Source organism: Oryza sativa, chromosome 2, assembly GCF_034140825.1.
Source record: "Oryza sativa Japonica Group chromosome 2, ASM3414082v1".
NCBI lineage: Eukaryota > Viridiplantae > Streptophyta > Magnoliopsida > Poales > Poaceae > Oryza > Oryza sativa.
Genome location: NC_089036.1, coordinates 24,572,728 through 24,591,455, shown reverse-complemented (window position 1 = coordinate 24,591,455; position 18,728 = coordinate 24,572,728). Strand labels below are relative to the sequence as shown.

Genomic DNA, 18,728 nt, shown 5'->3' with positions numbered 1-18,728 from the left:
GTCGTTGTGTTCAACTATTGCACTACCTCCCTCCTAGTTCGAATCTAATATCATGTTCAAATTGTACTACTATTTCTTCATGTTACATAATTCTCCTTGTTTAAGTCCATATAATGTTTCTACGACCCAGACTGCGATAGGCCTATATAAATTATCCGAGTACTAATACGTCGAATAAGGTACAAAATAATACCTCACTTAACATATGAAATTGCGCAACAACCAACTTCAATACATTTTTATAACAATATTAACAAGTTTTACCAATAAATACTTCTTTATTTATTATTAACATAACATAGAAAAATCTTTTGGCCGTACTTTTACATCTGGGTCCCTTGCCGCCATCGCGGCAAGGGACCCAGATGAAAAAAGTACGGCCCCAAGCTTTTTATGGGTGGCCAAAATTGCAATTAGCCCCTTGCCGCCCTCTGTATGGGCGGCAAGGGCCTAATCGCAATTTTGGCCGATGGCGGCAGACGGCGCGGTCGACCCATCGTCTGCCACGTCAGCTTGCCGCCCACCATTGAGGCGGTAGGGGCTATTTCTACAATTTTTTTGGTCGATAGATTATTTCTGTAAATATTAAAAAAAATCTAAAAACGAAAAAAATTCTCGAATTTGACTACAGCTTTGGGATAAAAAGGTCCTGATGGGCTGGCTGCTTGTGGATGAAGAGATGATTCTAGATGGGCCGAATGGGGGATAAGTCATCGTACGCCGGCCCAGCACGACCATAAAACCTGCCATCCTCTGCTGCTGCTTGCAACACAAAGACCGAACACACGTTTCTTGCTGAATTCGATGGTGGTTAATTAGGTTGCTGAATGCTGATTAGTCTCATACAATCATCAGCGTTTTGTTTCTCAAATACTGTCCGTCATAAAAAAGATAAACTTCTGGTTATCAATTTAAATAGATCTACATAGTTAGAAGTTGATTTTTTTTTTCTAAGGAGGAAGAGAGTGTAACATTATAAGATGAACCCGGATTCATTTAGTGCAGAAAGCACTTTAACACAACAGATCGATTTTCTGTACTTGTGCAGCATATACTCCCTCCGTCCCAAAAAAATCAATATAGGATTAGAGGGGATATAACCTGTACTCTCAACTCTAGATTGATTTTTCGTGAGATAAAGGGAGTAGATTGCTATCCTTCTGGACCTCTTTCGGATGATAATGAGATATGTGCGAATATGTGCTTGAAATTGCAAAAACCCAATCCTAATGTCTTGGTTTTTTCTCGAGAGATTGTCCATCATACGGGCCTGGTCATGATCGACAATGGATGTTGGGCCACACCTGGGCTAGACAGGTCAATAGCTGACGGACGGGTACAGCAACGAGCAATTATTTTTTTTTTCGAGAAATAGGGAATATATTATTTCCTCCGTTTTATATTATAAGATTTTATAGTATTGTTCATATTCATATATATGTTGATGAATAGACATATATATGTGTGTCTAGATTTATTAATTATAACCTGAAACGAAGGTAGTACTCAAGAGAAGCTTCCTCACAAACCATACGTGAGATAAAGTTATAAGTATTTTCTAGCCAGAGCCCAAACACATATTCGCATCGAGCCTTATTCGCTAAAATATGGCTAATACAGTTTTAGCTCCTCTGGCCCTTGATGAATTTAGGGCCTGTTCACATTGGTGTCATTTTCAACCTTACCAAATTTTGGTAAAGTTGCTAAAAAAAGTGACTATATTTAGTTTCCTGCCAAATTTTGGTAATTATATAAGAAATCATGTTAAAATTTTGGCAAGTTACCAAAATTTTAGCATTTGATAATGCCAAAATTTGATAAGGTTTTTTTACAGCAAGATGAACATGCCCTTAATCTCCCTATTTCCTAATAGCAGGTCCTTGACCTTCACGGATCAGAAAGGCTATGTCCGAATATATCCTCTCCTCATACTGAATCATATTGATTGCAGCCAGACAGTCCGACTCAATGATGATCGGCACCAGGGTCCACTGCAAGGCCCGAGCAATTCCTTCTTTACAGGCGAGCATCTCTGACTCTGCCTCCAGTGCACTATATGGCAATGAGCAAGGTGATCATAAGATGCAAACATAATCTTCCCAGCACTATCTCTTAAGTCTTAACACAGCACCTATGCCCCCCTTAAGCTTAAGGGGAGTGACGTACGGGAATTTCTGTGAAAACATTACATATATTTTTAACATATATATCATTTTAAGTATGTTAGATTAGATTAAATAGATGTATATAAAGATATATGCATGTACCAATACATATATTTGTACGTATTCTGTACGAGTACATATGCGCAGGCATGATTCATGATGTAATGTGATTCACTACTAGAAAAATCATTTTTTTAGGCGGCCAAAAGTAGTTTTTTCAGGCGGGGGAAGGACCGCCTATAGACCAACGACTGCGAAAATCGATAGCCCGCCTACGAAAATCCTCTAGACGAACAAACCGGCCCCGCGCCTTGCCGCTCTCCCCCGGCCTCCCTCCGGCCGTATCTGGGAGGGGAGCCGCGCCGGAGCCGCCGCCCCCGCCCCGCGCGTTGTCGTCGCCACCCCGCGCCGTGGCTGGCCCCACGCCTCGCCTCACCACCGCCGCCCTCCCCTGACCTCCCTCCAGCCGGATCTGGGAGGGGAGCCGCACCGCCGCAGTCGCCGTCCGCGCTGCCGCCGTCGCTCCCCCTCCGGCGGGGAGGGAGGGAGGGAGGGGAGGGGGACGGGCCCGGTGGGGAGAGGAGAAGAAGTGTTGAGGGAGAGAGAGAGAGTTGAGAGGGAAATGAGTGGTAGGGAGGGGGTGGGAGGAGAAGATAAGGAGTTAAGATTTTTTTTTTTTGTGGTAGGTACGATTTTTGCAGGTGGAGTACATAAGGTTCGCCTGCAGGCATCGCTTAAGTAGTCCGCAGGCGAACAGCGAACTTCACCCCGATTTATATTTTTTAGGCGGTCATTTGGTTCCAAGGGTTATGTCAGCCTGCGAAAAAAAGACCCCAATGTCGGGAAAAATGCTTTTTCTAGTTGTGATTAATAATCCTTTTAACTAGATGATGTCCGATGCTTTGCTGCGGGATATGTGTTAGACAATGTAGAAATGATAAAATAATTTGGATTGAAATATTATGAAAATAATTTGAGAATGATGATTTAGCATGTGTATGTTTAGTTTTTAAATGAAATAAATTGTAGATATAATTATTATATGTTTGTATGTTGAGCTTTTTGTGTTTAATGGGTTGATGTGGCATGCTTGCATGTAGCTTTTAGGAGTGCTAATAAATATTATGCTTGCATGTTAGTTTCAGGTGTTTAATGCACATTAACTTTATTAACTTTATAGAAAGAAGGGATTCCTGCATGAGACCATCGAGTTGCAGAAGTAAAGGAAGCAATGGGTCGTATCCGTATGCGAGCCTGTTTGGTAGAGCTACAACTCCTAAATTTAGCTCCAGGAGTTGAGTCTGGAGTGGAGTTGTGGAGCTGTCTAAAACCAGCTCCACCTCTCTAGTTCATTTTGTGAGAGCGCTCCACCCAGCTCTGCGTGGAGCTAAAACTGTTTGGCTGGGCTCCAACTTCATGAGAGGTGGAGCTAGAGCTAGAGCTGTGCCAAACAGACCCGCACGTTTGCTCATGGGCTGACTGCTTCTATGTCTGTTTGTGAGCTGAAGGAATGTTGAATGGACAAAACTGATCGGACAGTTATATATGAGATATAATCTCCGTTGTTATAATTTATAGAGTAAAATGCACCGATGGTATCACAACTTACGAGGTGGGTGCAATTTAGTCACTCATCTTGTAAATTGCTCAAACAAGTCACTCATCTTGCTTCGATAGTGCAAATGTTATCAAATACATTTTCACATCGATTGTTTGTTTTCAAATTGGAGTCCATATTAACCTAGCATCATGCATTTTTTACCAATGTAGACAGGATAAGCATTAAAATTACAAATTAACACTTATATTTTTATGTATATACTACTACCCCTACTTTCAATGAACACGGTCATATTGTGCTTGGCAATCAATAACAAAATTCATCATTAATTGAATTTTACTACCGGTAGTATTGCACGTTGGATTATTTATGAATCGTGTGACCATGTTTGCAAAATAAATTAATATAGCATATAACTTCATTGCGAACACTCCATACGACACATGTTTTATATGATTTACACCCCCAAAACAAGATGAGTGATTTGTTTGAGCATTTTACAATATGGGTGACTAAATTACACCCACCTTGCAAGTTATGGTAATAACGGCGCATTTCACTCTAATTTAAACCTACCGCGACCTGGCAGTATAGTTATTTATTTTTTTTCTCTTCAATTAACGTGTATGGTGATTTCGTTTTAGCTATATTTAGATAGATTTTTTTTTCCAAAAAGCATAACCCATGTTGTGACAATGGCCATATCATGTACGTTGCTTTCTTATGGTCTGGCAAAAATTCTGAAGCAATTAGGAGTCAGATTCTCGTCTCGAGTTAGCATGCATAAAAAGCGTGGTTGAATTTCAAAACCAAAATTCAGTTTGGTTTTGAAGTTTCTTATTGCCTAAGAGCAAGTTCAATAGTATAGCCTACTACTAGCTCCAATTTATTTATAGCCGATCTAATAGCCAATTCATACAATAGTTGCGTACTATATTATTAACATATGGTCCTACCTGTCATACACACATTACGTCTTGAAGTCCGTACTGCAGCTGGCTACATATTTGTAGCCCGCTGCTTTTCTCTCTCATCTTTTATCTCATGAAAATATGTTTATAGCTGGCTAATAGCCCGCTATTGTACATGCTCTAAAGACTCCTTTAAAACACATAAATTGAAAAAACACACGACTTAGTAACAAGGATTGTTAATTCTTATAGAAAGACAAAAGGAAATTTTAAAATAGGTGTTGTTGTATCGCAAGAAAAATTGTAAGAAAAAAATTGAAAACATGAGCTATGACAATTCGTTATTTTCATATAAAATCACTTTAGGATTGTTTATTCCATAGAAATTTCAAACAAAACAGTAGAATTCAATATTTTTCCTTTAATAAAGGGTTGTATGATAGGAGATTTTTCTCTATGATTACAATCCTTAAAATTTCTCGTACCAATCCTCCCATTCAAGAGGGCCTAAAATTTAACGGAATTACCCCAAACTTAGAGTAAATCTCGTGAAATCGGAGAAAATTATTCATCTCCTTCCTCCGACTTTCAACTCACATCGCTCCTCCCGTCCTCCCCTACCTGGAGGCTGCAGCTCCTGGCCTCCCGGGCAACTAGGGTTCGGCAAATCCCCCGCAAGGAGGGTGAAACCCTTCCCCAAAACTCCCCAATCCCCACCCGACCTTCTTCGAAATCGGAGGCAAAACCCTAATCGCAAACAGCTCGTCCTCGCGCGGCCGCCGCTCCGCAGCAATGGCGTCCCTCTTCAAGGTACGGATTCCCCCCCCCCCCCTCCGAAACCCTAGCTACCCGAGCTCGTCGATTCCCCCTCCTCTCGCCCTTCCTCTGAGGCGGCTCGCCCGATTCGCTTTTCCAGGACCCGACCAAGCTGTCCGCGTACCGGGACAGGCGGTTCACCGGGACGCAGGAGGAGTACGAGGCGGCGCTGCAGGCGTCGGTGACGGTGTACGTCGGGAACATGTCCTTCTACACCACGGAGGAGCAGGCCTATGAGCTCTTCTCCCGCGCCGGCGAGATCAGGAAGATCATCATGGGACTCGACAAGAACTCCAAGACCCCCTGCGGCTTCTGCTTCATACTGTACCCTCTCCTTTCCTTCCTCAATCCGTTTTTTTTTTAATACAAGAGATGTAGTTTGGTGCTATGTTCAAATTAAAGGTGCTGCTTCTGTTTTATTCTAGTATAAGCGGGTGTCCAAATGTAGTTTGGTGCCTTTTAAGATGTTTTTCTAGTTCTAGTTATGCATTGATTTAACAGTGAAGTATCAATGGTGGTTGTGACTTGTGACAGAGAAGCTAAGGGAGTTTTAGGAGTCTGATGTTGTGTTGGTACTGGCAGGAATGTGTGATTTTCCCTAGAATACGGGCAGCAAAGAATTCTATCTCAGTGCGAATATTTGGCTTGAGCAGTTAGATATTGCTATTGGTTAAGTGAGTAATTTTGTAGTAGTGAGCTCATATGTGGCTCCTTGGAGAGCTGGTTTTGGTCCGCTAGTATGGGCCAATATAGTGCACCAAGTTTCTTGTTTTTTACCCTTTGTTTGGTTACTTTTAATCTGATGTAGTGTTGATTAGTCCGCAATATGGTCCAGATGTGTCTTGGTTGTCGAGGGGGCATGGTTTAAGTTATATTTGGCCAACTGGTGATTTTTGAGAGTCTATTGGGATCTTTTTTATGTATTCAGGCTCTTGTTTTGGTGTTTTGTGTTCGAATTTGGGGTTTTGTATGCTGGTAGTTAGCCATACTTTGTACCTCTAATTCGAAATGTGGCATCATCTTGATCTCTGATCTGTTAAGGTTAGAGTATGTCTTTTTTGTTCATTCAAAAAATATATACCACAGTTCCTTTAACTGGTGTGCGTGTCTTGGATTCCTGGCAGCAAGGCACCCCTTGAATTATCAATCTTCTATTAACCTTACAGTTATGGAAGGGATTATTCTCTGATAGGCATATATTGCTTTATTGTCTTGTGCATCGGGCATGTTGTTAGTTTATATTGGATTTTGGAAGATGTAAAAATGACATTTATCTAGTTTGAGCCAACGGTGTATGTGCTGTTAGCCTACATATCGTTATAATACCTTCCTTCCTTTCAGGTACTACTCCAGGGAGGATGCTGAAGATGCGGTCAAATATATTAGTGGAACAATGCTTGATGATCGCCCAATTCGTGTTGATTTTGATTGGGGCTTTGAAGAAGGCAGACAATGGGGTCGTGGACGGAGTGGTGGACAAGTATTACCATGATCTTATTCTGCATGAATAACAAATGTATGACATTTGACCATATTTTTGATGATAGTTCATGTTTCTTTTTTCATAGGTAAGGGATGAGTACCGCACGGACTACGATCCTGATATCCTTTGGTACTATTGAATTACCATTTATTACATTTAGAGCGGGGTTATGCTGGTAACTCAGAAACCCATCCGTGTTAGTTCATACTGATGAAAATGTTACCTGTAGATCCATCCTAAATATGGCAATTCAACTATCTGCTGATTGTTTCTTAATAGCGCTCCTTTAAATTTTGTATGCCTTTACATGCTGCTATGTTTTTTCTGTTGAGTTGGCTACTTCCTTAATGAATCTTACGAAGAGGTGGCTATGGTAAGATGGTTCAGAAAGAGCTAGAAGCACAACGTGAGTTAGTTGACTATGGAGGTGCTTTTCAACCTAATGCACCACCTCAATGTAAGTGCTGAAAGTTTTGAGGACTGTACCTTAAGCCTTTAACTACATCCTTGTATAATTTTCATTTGTGTTAACCTTATTAACTGCAGTAATTGCTTTGTTAGAGATTTGCATGTGTGGCCTCTTGATATATTTTTCAATTGGAAGTATTTTATGGTGAAACAATTTGCTTTATAACTGGTCCGATCATATTTACATGAAGTTAGCATTCATGCATAATGTAGCCTTTTTTTATTCTAGTAAAGCATAATTAGACATTACCTTTTTCTCTGGTGACCATGTGTGCCTTTCCACTATTGACTCTGATCTCACTTGTTAACTTTAGCTGCATTTTACCTTGTCGTTTGCCACCAAAAAGCGTTGGTTGAGAGTTTGGTTCACTGCTTTATTTGATTCAATCCTTGGCAGCATACCGTCCAATCAATTTACTGTTTATCTTCTGTCCAAACATGTTCCTGATTATATTTCATCATTTTCACAAATCTTGGCATTTTTTGAAATATGCAGATGACAGAGGTGACAGGAAGAGAGGGTATGGAGATTCTTACCGGAACGACAGAGGTCGCACATCTCGCATATTCTTGTTCTTTTCTTTCCCCTGAACTAATAGCTAACACAATCTGGTGTGCTGCCACCAGATTACCAACGGAAACGTTACCGGAACGATGAGCGATCGTCGCAAAGAGCACCTGACTCTGAGTTCAAGAGAGATGCGATTGATTCGGTATTAGAGCCTGCATACGTGTCATCTGGCTTTTCCTGTACTACCCCTTCGGAAAAACAATATGTTTACAAAATATCTCGTGGTTATGTTTGCAGGAGAAGAATCCTAGGTTTCGTGAGAAAGGTGATTCTGATGAAGAAGACGATGATTATGATAAGAGACGCCGGCGCTGAACTGAAAGAAACAATTGCTGATAAATGCAAATGGGCAGTTGCAGTGACTACACTAGTAAAGCCCGTCGAGCTTATGTTTTTTACCCTGTTGTGTACCATATGACTTATATATCTGTCGTCAGCTCATTTCTATGTTGCGGTTCATCACCACATGCTTGCATAGGTCTCGCATGCGACTGGGAATGGATTTTGTGTTTATTGACACTTCAGCTTATGTATTGACCTGTTATTTAGGTTGGCAACTAATTGATTTTGGTCGGTAACAATTACCTTGCGAACTATCTGAAAAACTGCCGCCTTAAACTTGCAAATACTCGCTTGTTCCTGGTGTTAAGTGAAAATGTTGGTTTAGCACTTGTTAATTGTGAAACTTCGGTCAAAATATATGGTCTAATGTGAAAATTACTCATTATCGAACGAACAACCGCGAACCTTCCTGCGGCTTTCTGATACAATACTACGATGTTGATTTCGCTGACATTGTGCATCGACGTTTACAGATAGCAAAGTCGATAGCAAATTAATATGTGAATGATCACTTCTCTGAGGCCGGCCGGCAGTCATCGAGATCATGAAGATCGTGGAGGAGCTCCTCCTTCCGGCGCTGGCCGCCGACTTGACCAGCCGGCTCGTCTCCCTGCTGATCCGCTCCTACCGCAGCCGCGCAACCACCGGCGTGGTGGAGGACGACGACCTGGAGAAGCTCCAGCTGCTGCTCCTTGAGCTGCACGCTGCCGTCGACGAGGGACAGGGCCGGCACGTCACGAGCCAGAGGCTGCTCCTGTGGCTCCGGGAGCTCACGCAGAGCATGTACCGGGGCTACTACGTGCTGGACACCTTCCGCTACCGCTCCGTCTCCATCCAGGCGCAGCAGCAAGACGACGCTCGCGGCGCTGCCGCCAAGCGGCTGCGCACCAGCGCCGGCGCCGCGGTGCGCCTCGTGCTCGGCAGTAGCAGCAGGGACGACGACGACTCGTCCCGTGCCCTCGCCCGCGCCCTCGCCCATCTGCAAGCCGTCCTCCAGAACGTGACCCCGTTCCTCCAGATGCTGGGCACCTACCGGCGGGTGCCCCGGAGGGTCAGCGTGGACACGGAGAGGTGCGTGCCGATCGGGCGTCACGTCGAGAAGCAGCGGATCGTCGCGTTCCTGCTCAAGGAGGACGAGGCGGCTGCGCACGTCGTCGGCGTCCTTCCGATCGTCGGCCCTAGGGGCACGGGGAAGAGCACCCTCATACACGATGCCTCCCACGACGCGAGAGTGCGCGCGCACTTCGCGGTGATCGAGCGCTTCGGCCTCGACGAAGTGCTGCTGCCCCTACACGCCGCTGGAGCGGGCGCAGCCGCCGCCACGGACGACACGTCAAGCCGGAGCTTGGAAGATCACCGGATTTACCTCGACGCGGTGCACAACATCGTCCGGCAAGAGCGCTTTGCCCGGAACAGGTCCCTGCTCATACTAGAGGACGCACCGGCCGTCATCGAATTCGCCGAGACAGCGTGGGTCCTACCAATGGCTCACGGGAGCAAGGTCGTCGTCACGAGCGAATACGACCAAACCAAGGCGGGTCTCGGCGCGACGGAGGAGGCAATCAGAACCAAGAAGATGTCCAAGGAGGAGTACTGGTACCACTTCAAGGCGCTCGCCTTTCGCGGAGCGGCGAATGATCCAGCAGGGCCGGCGCACCCAGCGCTGGCGGCTACAGCTAAAGAGATCGCATCCGTCCTGAACGGGTCATTCCTAGGGATGCATATATTGATCGCCCTGATGCGATCCGACCCAAGGGAGTGCTTTTGGCGCGCCGTACTCCAGAGCCTCGTGGATCTCTGCCGCTCCTCGAACTCCAAGAGGATCAAGGCCGACATGGGCTACGTGCAGGAGTTCGCGCTGATCGGGCGGATCGCTCTCAAGCTTGTGCTTCCGATGCGTCTCACGCTTCGTAGCTGCTCCATCACCAAGCAGGGGGGCGATCCTCAATTAGGACCTGAGCTTAATCGTGTGGCAGGAGGGATAGCTTACAGTTGTCGCAGTGATGACTCTGGGTGCGTGGATGTCATCCTATGCAGATCACGCATCCCTCCCTACGAGATCTACAAGCTCTCCTGCGTCATGGAGGAAGAGGTCCATCTAGAACGTGCGTCCTAGAAAAATGAATTTGGTACCCTGTATAAAACCATGTTAATTTGCTTGCTTCTAGGTAGTATATGATCTTGATGAAATTTACGTCTTGCTTGCGTATGTACGGACCCATTCTGTTCCATTGATGTACAGTGACTGTGAACTAAACGGAAATTTATTTTTTGTATCACTGATCATGCTTCCTAGACATTTGACTACCGCTTCAGTGAATTTGAAACCCAGTTAATTAAAAGTTATGTACAAAATCCAGTGAATGTCAACCTGCTGCAACGGTCTCCATGTTAACACTAGTCAGAGTAACCGTCGTCCCCGTCGTGCTCCTGGTAGTAACGCCGGTCCAGAACGAGTGCTTGGCAATGGCAGCGGCGCGGCGGCAAAAGTCCTCCACAACGGCCGCGCGCTCCGCCGGGAAGCCGGCGGCAGCGACGGCCATCTCCTCGGCCTCCAGCCTCTTGCTCACTTGCTGACCAGGAAGAAGTCGCCGCTCTCGTACGTGAACTGGCCGGCGAATTCTGCAATATAGCTGTGAAACAGTATAGCACATATACCTAGCTCTGAAATATGATGCGCCAAAACGGCTGTAATCACTTGGCAGCAAAAATATGGCACACACTTTTTATTGAACCAACCGATCAAGTTCAGACTTTCACTCATTGTCAGAGAGGCATCCAAGAAGAACAGCTAAGGGACAGCCTGCTACAGATTCAACAGCAGCTAAGTGATCAGGAGAGCAGCTTGGCACGAGTGGCAGGATCTTCCTTGCTTTCCACCCACATCATGAAAACGTAGCCGAGGCACCAGAGAAGAACATATTGGAATGGAACCCAACAAAGCAGTGCCACAAGGCTGAGCATGCTGCCAACATATTGAGGGTCTTTGATATAACCAAATGGAAATTCTGTCACCCATGGGATTTTCTTTCCAAATCGAACACCGTAGTAGGTGCCTGGCTCACCGAGCAGCTGGTACACCCTGAAGAGAAATCACATATATCAGCCACAAGCTAACTAACTGAATGATGATTACCCCTTCCGTCTTTGTGATAAATACAGAATTTAGTCTACTATAAACTGTTGTGTACTATACTCATATTACCAAATGCTCAAATAATATGTGTTGCCGAAGTGGCCGTTTCAAGATTATAGGAAAGTGTTTTTATTCTGTTAAAGAGACGTTAAAATCAGAATAAAAACAAATTTTGGAGCTTGAGTGCCTCCTCGACTACCTCAGACTATTTCCTACTGGTGTAAAGAGTTGCTAGAAGTCCAACATAGAATGCATAGGAATTAGCATAAAAATAAGTTAGCAGTGACTAATCCCCAGGGTAGTGGCTTCACAGGTATCAAACTCAATGAGTCATGGATTAGCACTGTTAAGTCTATGACACTTAACTTACTTTTGCATCACTAAGTGTCTAAATCGCTAACAATTGTAAACAATTCTAAATGTTTATAACTAATATTGAAGGCCCTATCTTATTTCAAGGTATGGCAATCATTTAAGGAAGATAGGGCTTTAGGACAAAAACTATAGCAAAAATGATATTGTTAAAATGCAAAACAAATACTGAACGAGAACGGGACAACTACAATAGATGCATCAGTCCATTATAGAGCATTATGAGTACACATCAACTTAAGATGAAATTTGGCCCCTTTTTTTTCATATTAGATGAGAGCATTGCTTGTGCTTTTAAAATTATACTCCAGCTATAAGTTTTTTTTTTTTTGTGTGTGTGTGTGTATTGTAGATGCCATTCTGGCAAATCATGGAGAAAATTCATAAATCAGTAATAATTGGTAAATAGAAGCAGATGATCGTTGTTCCTGCTTGAAAATCGTCCCATCCCTTACTCATCCCTTGTCCCTACAGCAAACTGTTGATTCTGCAGCACTAAATCGACAAACGACCAACACAGATTTATACAATCGCAAATTTTTGGTGCTGAACTGCAATTAGTGGATTATTGATCATGGAAAGATCACAGATGGGAACAGATAAATTACACCGAAAACCTAGCACAACACACATAGAAACTAGAAAGTCGCAGACGATCCGAACGCGAGGGGATAGCATCGCGTCCGACTGTCGGAAGAGGGGTTTAGGGGATATATCTCGCTTACTTGAAATTGAGGTACTGGCCGACGGCGAGGAGGGCGACGGAGTAGAGCGGCGGCGGCCAGGAGAAGGAGGCGACGGAGGCGAGGGCGAGGAGCTGCAGCGCCTTGAGGACGTGGGACACCTGCGCCATCCGGCGGCACGGGTCCACGCCGCCGCCGCCTCCGCCGCACAGGTCGACCCACCGCTGCGGGTGGTTCCAGAGCGCCCAGTAGAACGGGAACGGCAGCAGCACGCCGACGGCCGCCGCCGCCATTTCCATCTCGTTGTCGAAGGCAGAGCGGTCACGAGGGGCTCGTGGAATTTTCGTGTCGTCGCGACGGCACACTACTTGGGTCACCTGGGGCGACTCACACTAGACATCCTGGGGTCACGAGCCTCGTGACATACTGACATGTGTAAAGTCTACTAGTAGTAATGCCATGTATTCTTCACCGTCACTTGGTTGCTAACTACTATATACTCAGCAAATGATGCCTTTGTTTCAAGAGATTTCTCAACAGATTTAAAACTTAAACGCTGCGGCAAGCATGTCACTTGCTACAACTCTGCTAATGATGCCTTTGTTTCAAGACAGGGCGCCATCGTTTTGCAGACGCTGTTGCTTTTCAGCAGTACCTGATGCTTATAAACATCAGCAATTCCATTGTTTTGCTTATAGCTGATTAATGGATCTTCTGTAAACTGATGCATTGCCTCTGCTTGTCTGCCTGTGTGTGTTGTGTGCTCGTCAGCACTGACTCCAGATGCGTGGCCGTAGATAGATTCCGACATGTATAGGGCCCACTACCAATAACGGTTCGCATTTAGGCTGTAACAGCGAACCGATACGCTTCTACTGCAAAACAGCAGCCGCAAAAGCGAACAGATGCATCCTATATTTCTCGACAGATTTAAAACTTAAAAAAGCTGCGGCAAGCATGTGAGATAGTAGTACCATCCTAGGACAGCTCAAAAGTACTACGTCACCGTTAGGATACAAGTCTACTATGTAAGGACAGCATGTGAGTTAGTGAGTATATATGTTTAATGTTTTTGTTGAGGTTTCTCAAGAAATCCAGTGCATAGCCTGCTTCTTGATGGCAAATTGCAAGACTGGAGATCATCTGTTTTTGTTTAAGGTTTCCCATGAAATCAAGTGCATAGCCTGATTCTTGATGGCAGGTTACAAGACTGGACTGGGAAATTTCTAGATGGTGATCGAGTGACCGGTAGTCCACAAGACCACAAGCACACAAGGCACCAGGCACGCTTTAGGGGTTAACCAGAAGATAGACAAGGAAACGTATTTTGCATCGAGTGACTGGTAGTCCACAAGCACACAAGGCACCAGGCACGCTCTAGTGGTTAACCAGAAGATAAGACAAGGAAACGTAAGGCGTGTTTACTTTGGGCTGGTTTGGTTTGAGGCATAAATTGGTATTATCAATATTTGATAATTTTAATAGTGTTTACTGTTTATTTGGTTTGAAGCCAAATTTTGGCATGTCTAAGAAAATATGTCATTTCAATAGTTAACTTAGTCTATTTTGGTTTCAATCCAAACACAACTTTGCCTTGCCAAAATTAGTCATGCCAAAACTTGTCAAAATTTAGCATTGACAAATATTGGTAAGACCAATTTAGGTCACAAACCAAACCAGCCCTTTGATGCTATTTTCAACCATACCATCTTTTTTAAGTTATTAAAAAAATGTCTACGTTCAGTTTGTTGCTAGATTTGCTAAATACATAAGAAATCCTACCAAAATTTTGATAATATTGTCATCCTGCCAAAATTTTAACAATATTACCATCCTGCCAAAATTTTGGCATTGCCAAAATATCATAAGGTTTATTTTGGTTAAAATCCGTACAGGCCCGTATTTTGCAGCGAAATGTTGGAAACAAGAAAAAACAAAAGAGCAAATATTGGAAACAAGAAAAAACAAAAGAGCTGATCGAATTCTCTACTACTGTTGTTTTACATGATCTCCAATACTCCCAACCGATCAAAAACCAATTTACCTCTGCTTATCATTGCAACTGCTCGATGAACGGAGAAAATTTCCTAACCATAACAATTGACCACACGCGGAGGAAACAGAAATTTTGAGGCAATATCAACACTCAGCGTCAACAGCAGGAAGGGGGAAATTTTGAGTCAAATTTCTAACTCTATCCTATTACCTGCTTGACACATTCCAGAAAAACATCAAAATTTCTGGACTTTTCCTGTGAAATAAAAAATAAAGCCCCATCACTCAGCATTATCATCATCAAAACCATCATCTTCAGCCTCCTTGACCTTTTGAGGTGCTACACTATCTTCAACCATCGCAGGATCGTCATACACGGGTTTTTCAGGGCCTGGTCCTGCAGACACCTTGACCATAGCAGGGCGCAATAATCTCTCCCCAAGTTTAAAACCCTTACGAAATTCCTGAAGGATGACCCCTTCTTCATACTCCACTGATTCTTCTCTCATAATAGCCTCATGAAGCTGAAACAGAAGGTGCACAAACAATTCTTATTAAGAAAAGTAACACCCTTTGAAAACCCAAGAAATTTTGGAAAATAAAATAGATTCCTACACATATCCAGCCCTTTATAGTAGACTTATCACCCAAAACCATGGAAGGCACAAAATTTAAAAGAGACATGGAAATTTCAATATTTGAGTAAATAAGTGTTTGATTCAAAAGTTAACTGGATTAGTATGTCATGTGCTGCTAACAATGCTTACCATAGGATCAAATGGTTTGCCAACAGTCTCCACATCTTCAACTCCTAGTGAGTTCAGAATATCAATAAATTGCTTATAAATGCTCTGATAGCTGTCGTTTATTTTTGTTTCTTGCTCAGTTTCCACCTTTATTTGTGTTTTTGCTCTTTCAAAGTTGTCGAGGACAGGCAGCAAGCTCTCTATAACTTCCCCTTGCACATTTGTCATCAACGAAAGCTTCTCTCTTTCTACCCTTTTCCTGTAGTTATCAAAGTCAGCACTTATCCTCAAGATACGGTCTCGCTCAGTTGTCAATTCTGCACCTAAGGTACTGATTTTGCTCAAAAGAGAATTTTTCTCCTCCTCAATAGAGAATAAAAAGTCCTCTATCTCAGCGACTTTTGTTTCATCATCATTAATCAAAGCTTCCTTGTATGATTGCAATGCTGTGACAATAACAGAGGGAGTTTCTTCTGTGGCTGCAGCGGCATCATCTGCACCAGTTTCTCCAGTTTCAGAATCCTCCTGTGACATCAAAAAAGATGTCTAAATGAGAAGCCAAGTGTTTCTATTGACAAGGGTCAACTTCTTTTGCTTTTATATTAGCAGTGGAAGTGAAATAACATACTGCTACTGTGCTACATGCCACCTCAACAACTGTCAGTATTACATTTATACGACTCTTCAGCAGAATGCAGTTTCTTACCTCAAATATTGACAAAGAGATGCACTACACTCTTGTGCTATAAACCTATAATATAATCTGCACAGGCCCTCGCGTTAAAAACTGGAAAATGAAATGGTCGCATTACTGACCTACTATATAATCTAGCCTTGCTCTTACAGAATCTAAGGAAATAGAACAGGATAGCTAAATGTGACTAGTAAAGAGTCAGAGAAAAGATTTTTGCAACAATGCAATAACTCCATGTTATCAAGTAACTCGATTGCAAAATACACATGGGCCAAAGATAGGAAACATTGAGAAAATAAAATAGCATCTTCACACGTGTAAGCACAGGGAAGTGTGGAAGGCACAGCTAAAATGCATTCATAATACTGAAGTTACACAACAACTATGGCAAACACTTACAAGTACTGATGTACAAGTTCCTAAAAGAGGACCTATGCCAAATGTGATTCCCCAATAGATCAATGACATGCAAAATAGATTGGAAATAATCCCATATCAGCAAAACTTTGCTATTTCCAGCCTTAGTCATGAAAAAGAACAGATCCTTCCAACTTTCATACTCCCTCCATCCACAAAAGTTACACATATTACTTTTGTCACCAAAACCAAGGAGAAATTAAATCATCTTGGATGTTACAAAATCAAGTAGTGAATGCAAGCATGCAACCAATGAGTATTTAAATGACTCCTTGGGTTCTAATCAAACATTTAATTTATCTCTTCATTTATGTATTGAATGCATGAAGACTACAAATAGGAACAACTTATTTGGAAAAACTCAAATGTGAAATATGTCTAACTTTTGTGGATGGAGGGAGTACTGCACAATGGCTAAGCTAAATAAAACATTTATTTATCTTGACCAGCTTGAGGTCCACATGGTTATGCTGAATGCAAATTAAGAAAAGCAACTTACTTTAGAATGTGAACCATTAGAAGTCAGGAAAAAGTACTTTAGTTGGCATTCCATTAGAATTTTACCAAACTAATTAAATCAGGTGAAACAAAAATCCTACATTGAGTATTAAATTTCCTGAAGCTACCAATGAAGGTCAAATTCAATCATTTTATCATCCATCATGATAAGCCAAGCTTTCACATAGGTAGTGCAGAACTTTTGCATCACCCAAATAAAGCACAGAATGGGATTTCTTTGTTAATTGACATAATAGCATATAGAAAAAGCTGATCAACTAAACATAAAACCACCCACAAGATTCCTGCATCTAAAGCCAGTTCGCATTAATTCGATGGATACATAAGCTTAAATGAGATATGGTACAAACAAGGTAGATACTACTCGTAAACAATTCGTGCAGAAAATGCTAGTATGAAGCGATCAAATACCACACCATGACCTAAAAGAGTTACTAATACACAAAACTTGTGTATCCTACGGATGAGCAATTTGTGGTTCTGAACCAAGCACTGCTATCTAGCTTTTATCTGATACGCTACAAAATTACAAATCTGATAGGCCCTCTTCAAAACTAACTGCTTATCGATCGGATAACAAAGTAACAGCATGATTTACAGAAGCTACAGCAAAAAAATCACCCCCCGATGGGGGATGGGGAAGCAAGCCCCTCTCACCTCAGTCGCCGTCTGCGCGGCCTCGTCAGCCTCGGTGGCTCCTACCCGCGGCCGCCGCCGCAGCAGCGGGCCCGCGACGAAGCCAGGGACTCGCCGAGCCGCGGGCGGCAGGAGCGGCTGCGCCCGGAGCGGCCGCGCCGCCGCGCGCCTGGCGAAGGCGAGCGACGAGGCGGCGGAGGACGGCCGGCGCGGATCCCGGGCGGGAGACGGCGGCGGCGCGAGCGCGGCGGCCGTGCGGAGGAGAGCAGCCATGGGTGAGGGGGGATTGGAGGGAGGGGGGCGGAGTTTGGCTTTGGCCGCTGCACGCTGTCGCTCGCTGGCTATCGTCGAGTCGAGCAGCGCGCACGGCACGGGGATAACTCGCGCGGCGCCGGCTCGGACGGACGAACGGACGGACGGGATGGATGGGTCGAGAATAGAGATGGGCGCTTCTGGAAGGAGGCAGGGGTTGGCCGGTTCGGTTGTTAGCCTGCTTGATGGGTCCGGTCTATGGAGAAGTGGATGGGCCCTGTTCTGGAGGCTTAGCCGGTGAGGAGAAAAAGGACAATATGCCACTTCATACGGTGGATTTCGATAAAATGCCACCTAATATATTGGAAAGGATAAAATGTCACTCAATCAGTGTGTTTGGATAATGGAAAATGGGGGTGAGATTGAGATTGAGAAATGAATGAAGGGTTAGCATTAAATGAAAGAGGGAGAATGAATGGCTAGGATTTAAAGATGCATTTTAATGGATGGGAAATCATTTCCCTATACCATTAGCCAAATAGGGCTAATAGGTTATCTTTGGGATATTTTGCCACTTTGAAGAGGTTTAAGACAAATATACCCCTACTATGGAGAGAGAGAGGAAGGGAGAGAGAGCCAGAGAGGGGAGTCGAACGACGGCGGCCGTGGTCGCCGGTAGCGGGCGGCGACGAGGGAAGAACGAGTGCCGTCTGTGCTCCCGCTAGCGGCGACAAGGAGAGGAATAAGATGCCGGTAAGCGCGCGAGGTGGCACCGGAGGGGATGAGCGCACGTGCGGGCAGCGCTGGAGAGCCCTCCACGTCATCGCCGTTGCCTCCTCCCTCCTCCCGTCGGCATTGCCCTCCTCACCCATCACCGCCGCCGTCTTCCTCCCCCATCGCAGTCGTCATCTTCCTCCCTTGTCGCAGCCGTTGTCTTCCTCCCTCTTCGTCGGCGTCTTCC

The 18,728-nt window shown here is 44.1% G+C and overlaps 4 protein-coding genes across 4 annotated transcripts; 2 read left to right on the top strand and 2 right to left on the bottom strand.

The window, feature by feature from the left end:
• The first annotated feature begins 5,242 nt into the window (after nucleotides 1-5,242).
• LOC4329963 (nuclear cap-binding protein subunit 2-like) lies at nucleotides 5,243-8,650 on the top strand. The gene is made up of 8 exons (NM_001401904.1): nucleotides 5,243-5,447; nucleotides 5,554-5,777; nucleotides 6,795-6,933; nucleotides 7,022-7,055; nucleotides 7,295-7,393; nucleotides 7,901-7,954; nucleotides 8,032-8,117; nucleotides 8,213-8,650. Exons 1-8 carry the CDS (start codon nucleotides 5,430-5,432, stop codon nucleotides 8,288-8,290), a joined length of 732 nt encoding a protein of 243 aa, NP_001388833.1. The 5' UTR covers nucleotides 5,243-5,429; the 3' UTR covers nucleotides 8,291-8,650.
• Nucleotides 8,651-8,817: 167 nt separating this feature from the next.
• On the top strand, nucleotides 8,818-10,596 carry LOC4329962 (putative disease resistance protein At3g14460). The gene has a single exon (XM_015769820.3). It carries the CDS (start codon nucleotides 8,862-8,864, stop codon nucleotides 10,431-10,433), a length of 1,572 nt encoding a protein of 523 aa, XP_015625306.1. The 5' UTR covers nucleotides 8,818-8,861; the 3' UTR covers nucleotides 10,434-10,596.
• Nucleotides 10,597-11,015: 419 nt separating this feature from the next.
• Nucleotides 11,016-12,874, bottom strand: LOC4329961 (phosphatidyl-N-methylethanolamine N-methyltransferase). Its single transcript, XM_015769823.3, has 2 exons — nucleotides 12,551-12,874; nucleotides 11,016-11,399 (listed from the first exon to the last, which is right to left on the bottom strand). The coding sequence occupies exons 1-2, from the start codon at nucleotides 12,805-12,807 to the stop codon at nucleotides 11,150-11,152; spliced, it is 507 nt and encodes a 168-aa protein (XP_015625309.1). The 5' UTR covers nucleotides 12,808-12,874; the 3' UTR covers nucleotides 11,016-11,149.
• Nucleotides 12,875-14,456: 1,582 nt separating this feature from the next.
• LOC4329960 (uncharacterized) lies at nucleotides 14,457-17,969 on the bottom strand. The gene is made up of 3 exons (XM_015767566.3): nucleotides 17,537-17,969; nucleotides 15,271-15,774; nucleotides 14,457-15,027 (listed from the first exon to the last, which is right to left on the bottom strand). The coding sequence occupies exons 1-3, from the start codon at nucleotides 17,786-17,788 to the stop codon at nucleotides 14,785-14,787; spliced, it is 999 nt and encodes a 332-aa protein (XP_015623052.1). The 5' UTR covers nucleotides 17,789-17,969; the 3' UTR covers nucleotides 14,457-14,784.
• Nucleotides 17,970-18,728: the final 759 nt, after the last annotated feature.

What these genes read in the sequence shown, in the direction of transcription:
- LOC4329963 (NM_001401904.1), top strand. An exon ending in TGCGGCTTCTGCTTCATACT is followed by an intron (nt 5,778 to 6,794) that starts GTACCCTCTCCT and finishes CCTTCCTTTCAG; the next exon opens with GTACTACTCCAGGGAGGATG. An exon ending in TTCTTACCGGAACGACAGAG is followed by an intron (nt 7,955 to 8,031) that starts GTCGCACATCTC and finishes TGCTGCCACCAG; the next exon opens with ATTACCAACGGAAACGTTAC.
- LOC4329962 (XM_015769820.3), top strand. Translation starts at nt 8,862, where the DNA reads ATGAAGATCGTGGAGGAGCTCCTCCTTCCGGCGCTGGCCGCCGACTTG.
- LOC4329961 (XM_015769823.3), bottom strand. Translation starts at nt 12,807, where the DNA reads ATGGAAATGGCGGCGGCGGCCGTCGGCGTGCTGCTGCCGTTCCCGTTC. An exon ending in GGCCAGTACCTCAATTTCAA is followed by an intron (nt 11,400 to 12,550) that starts GTAAGCGAGATA and finishes ATTTCTCTTCAG; the next exon opens with GGTGTACCAGCTGCTCGGTG.
- LOC4329960 (XM_015767566.3), bottom strand. Translation starts at nt 17,788, where the DNA reads ATGGCTGCTCTCCTCCGCACGGCCGCCGCGCTCGCGCCGCCGCCGTCT. An exon ending in CCGCGCAGACGGCGACTGAG is followed by an intron (nt 15,775 to 17,536) that starts GTGAGAGGGGCT and finishes TTGATGTCACAG; the next exon opens with GAGGATTCTGAAACTGGAGA. An exon ending in GCAAACCATTTGATCCTATG is followed by an intron (nt 15,028 to 15,270) that starts GTAAGCATTGTT and finishes CTTCTGTTTCAG; the next exon opens with CTTCATGAGGCTATTATGAG.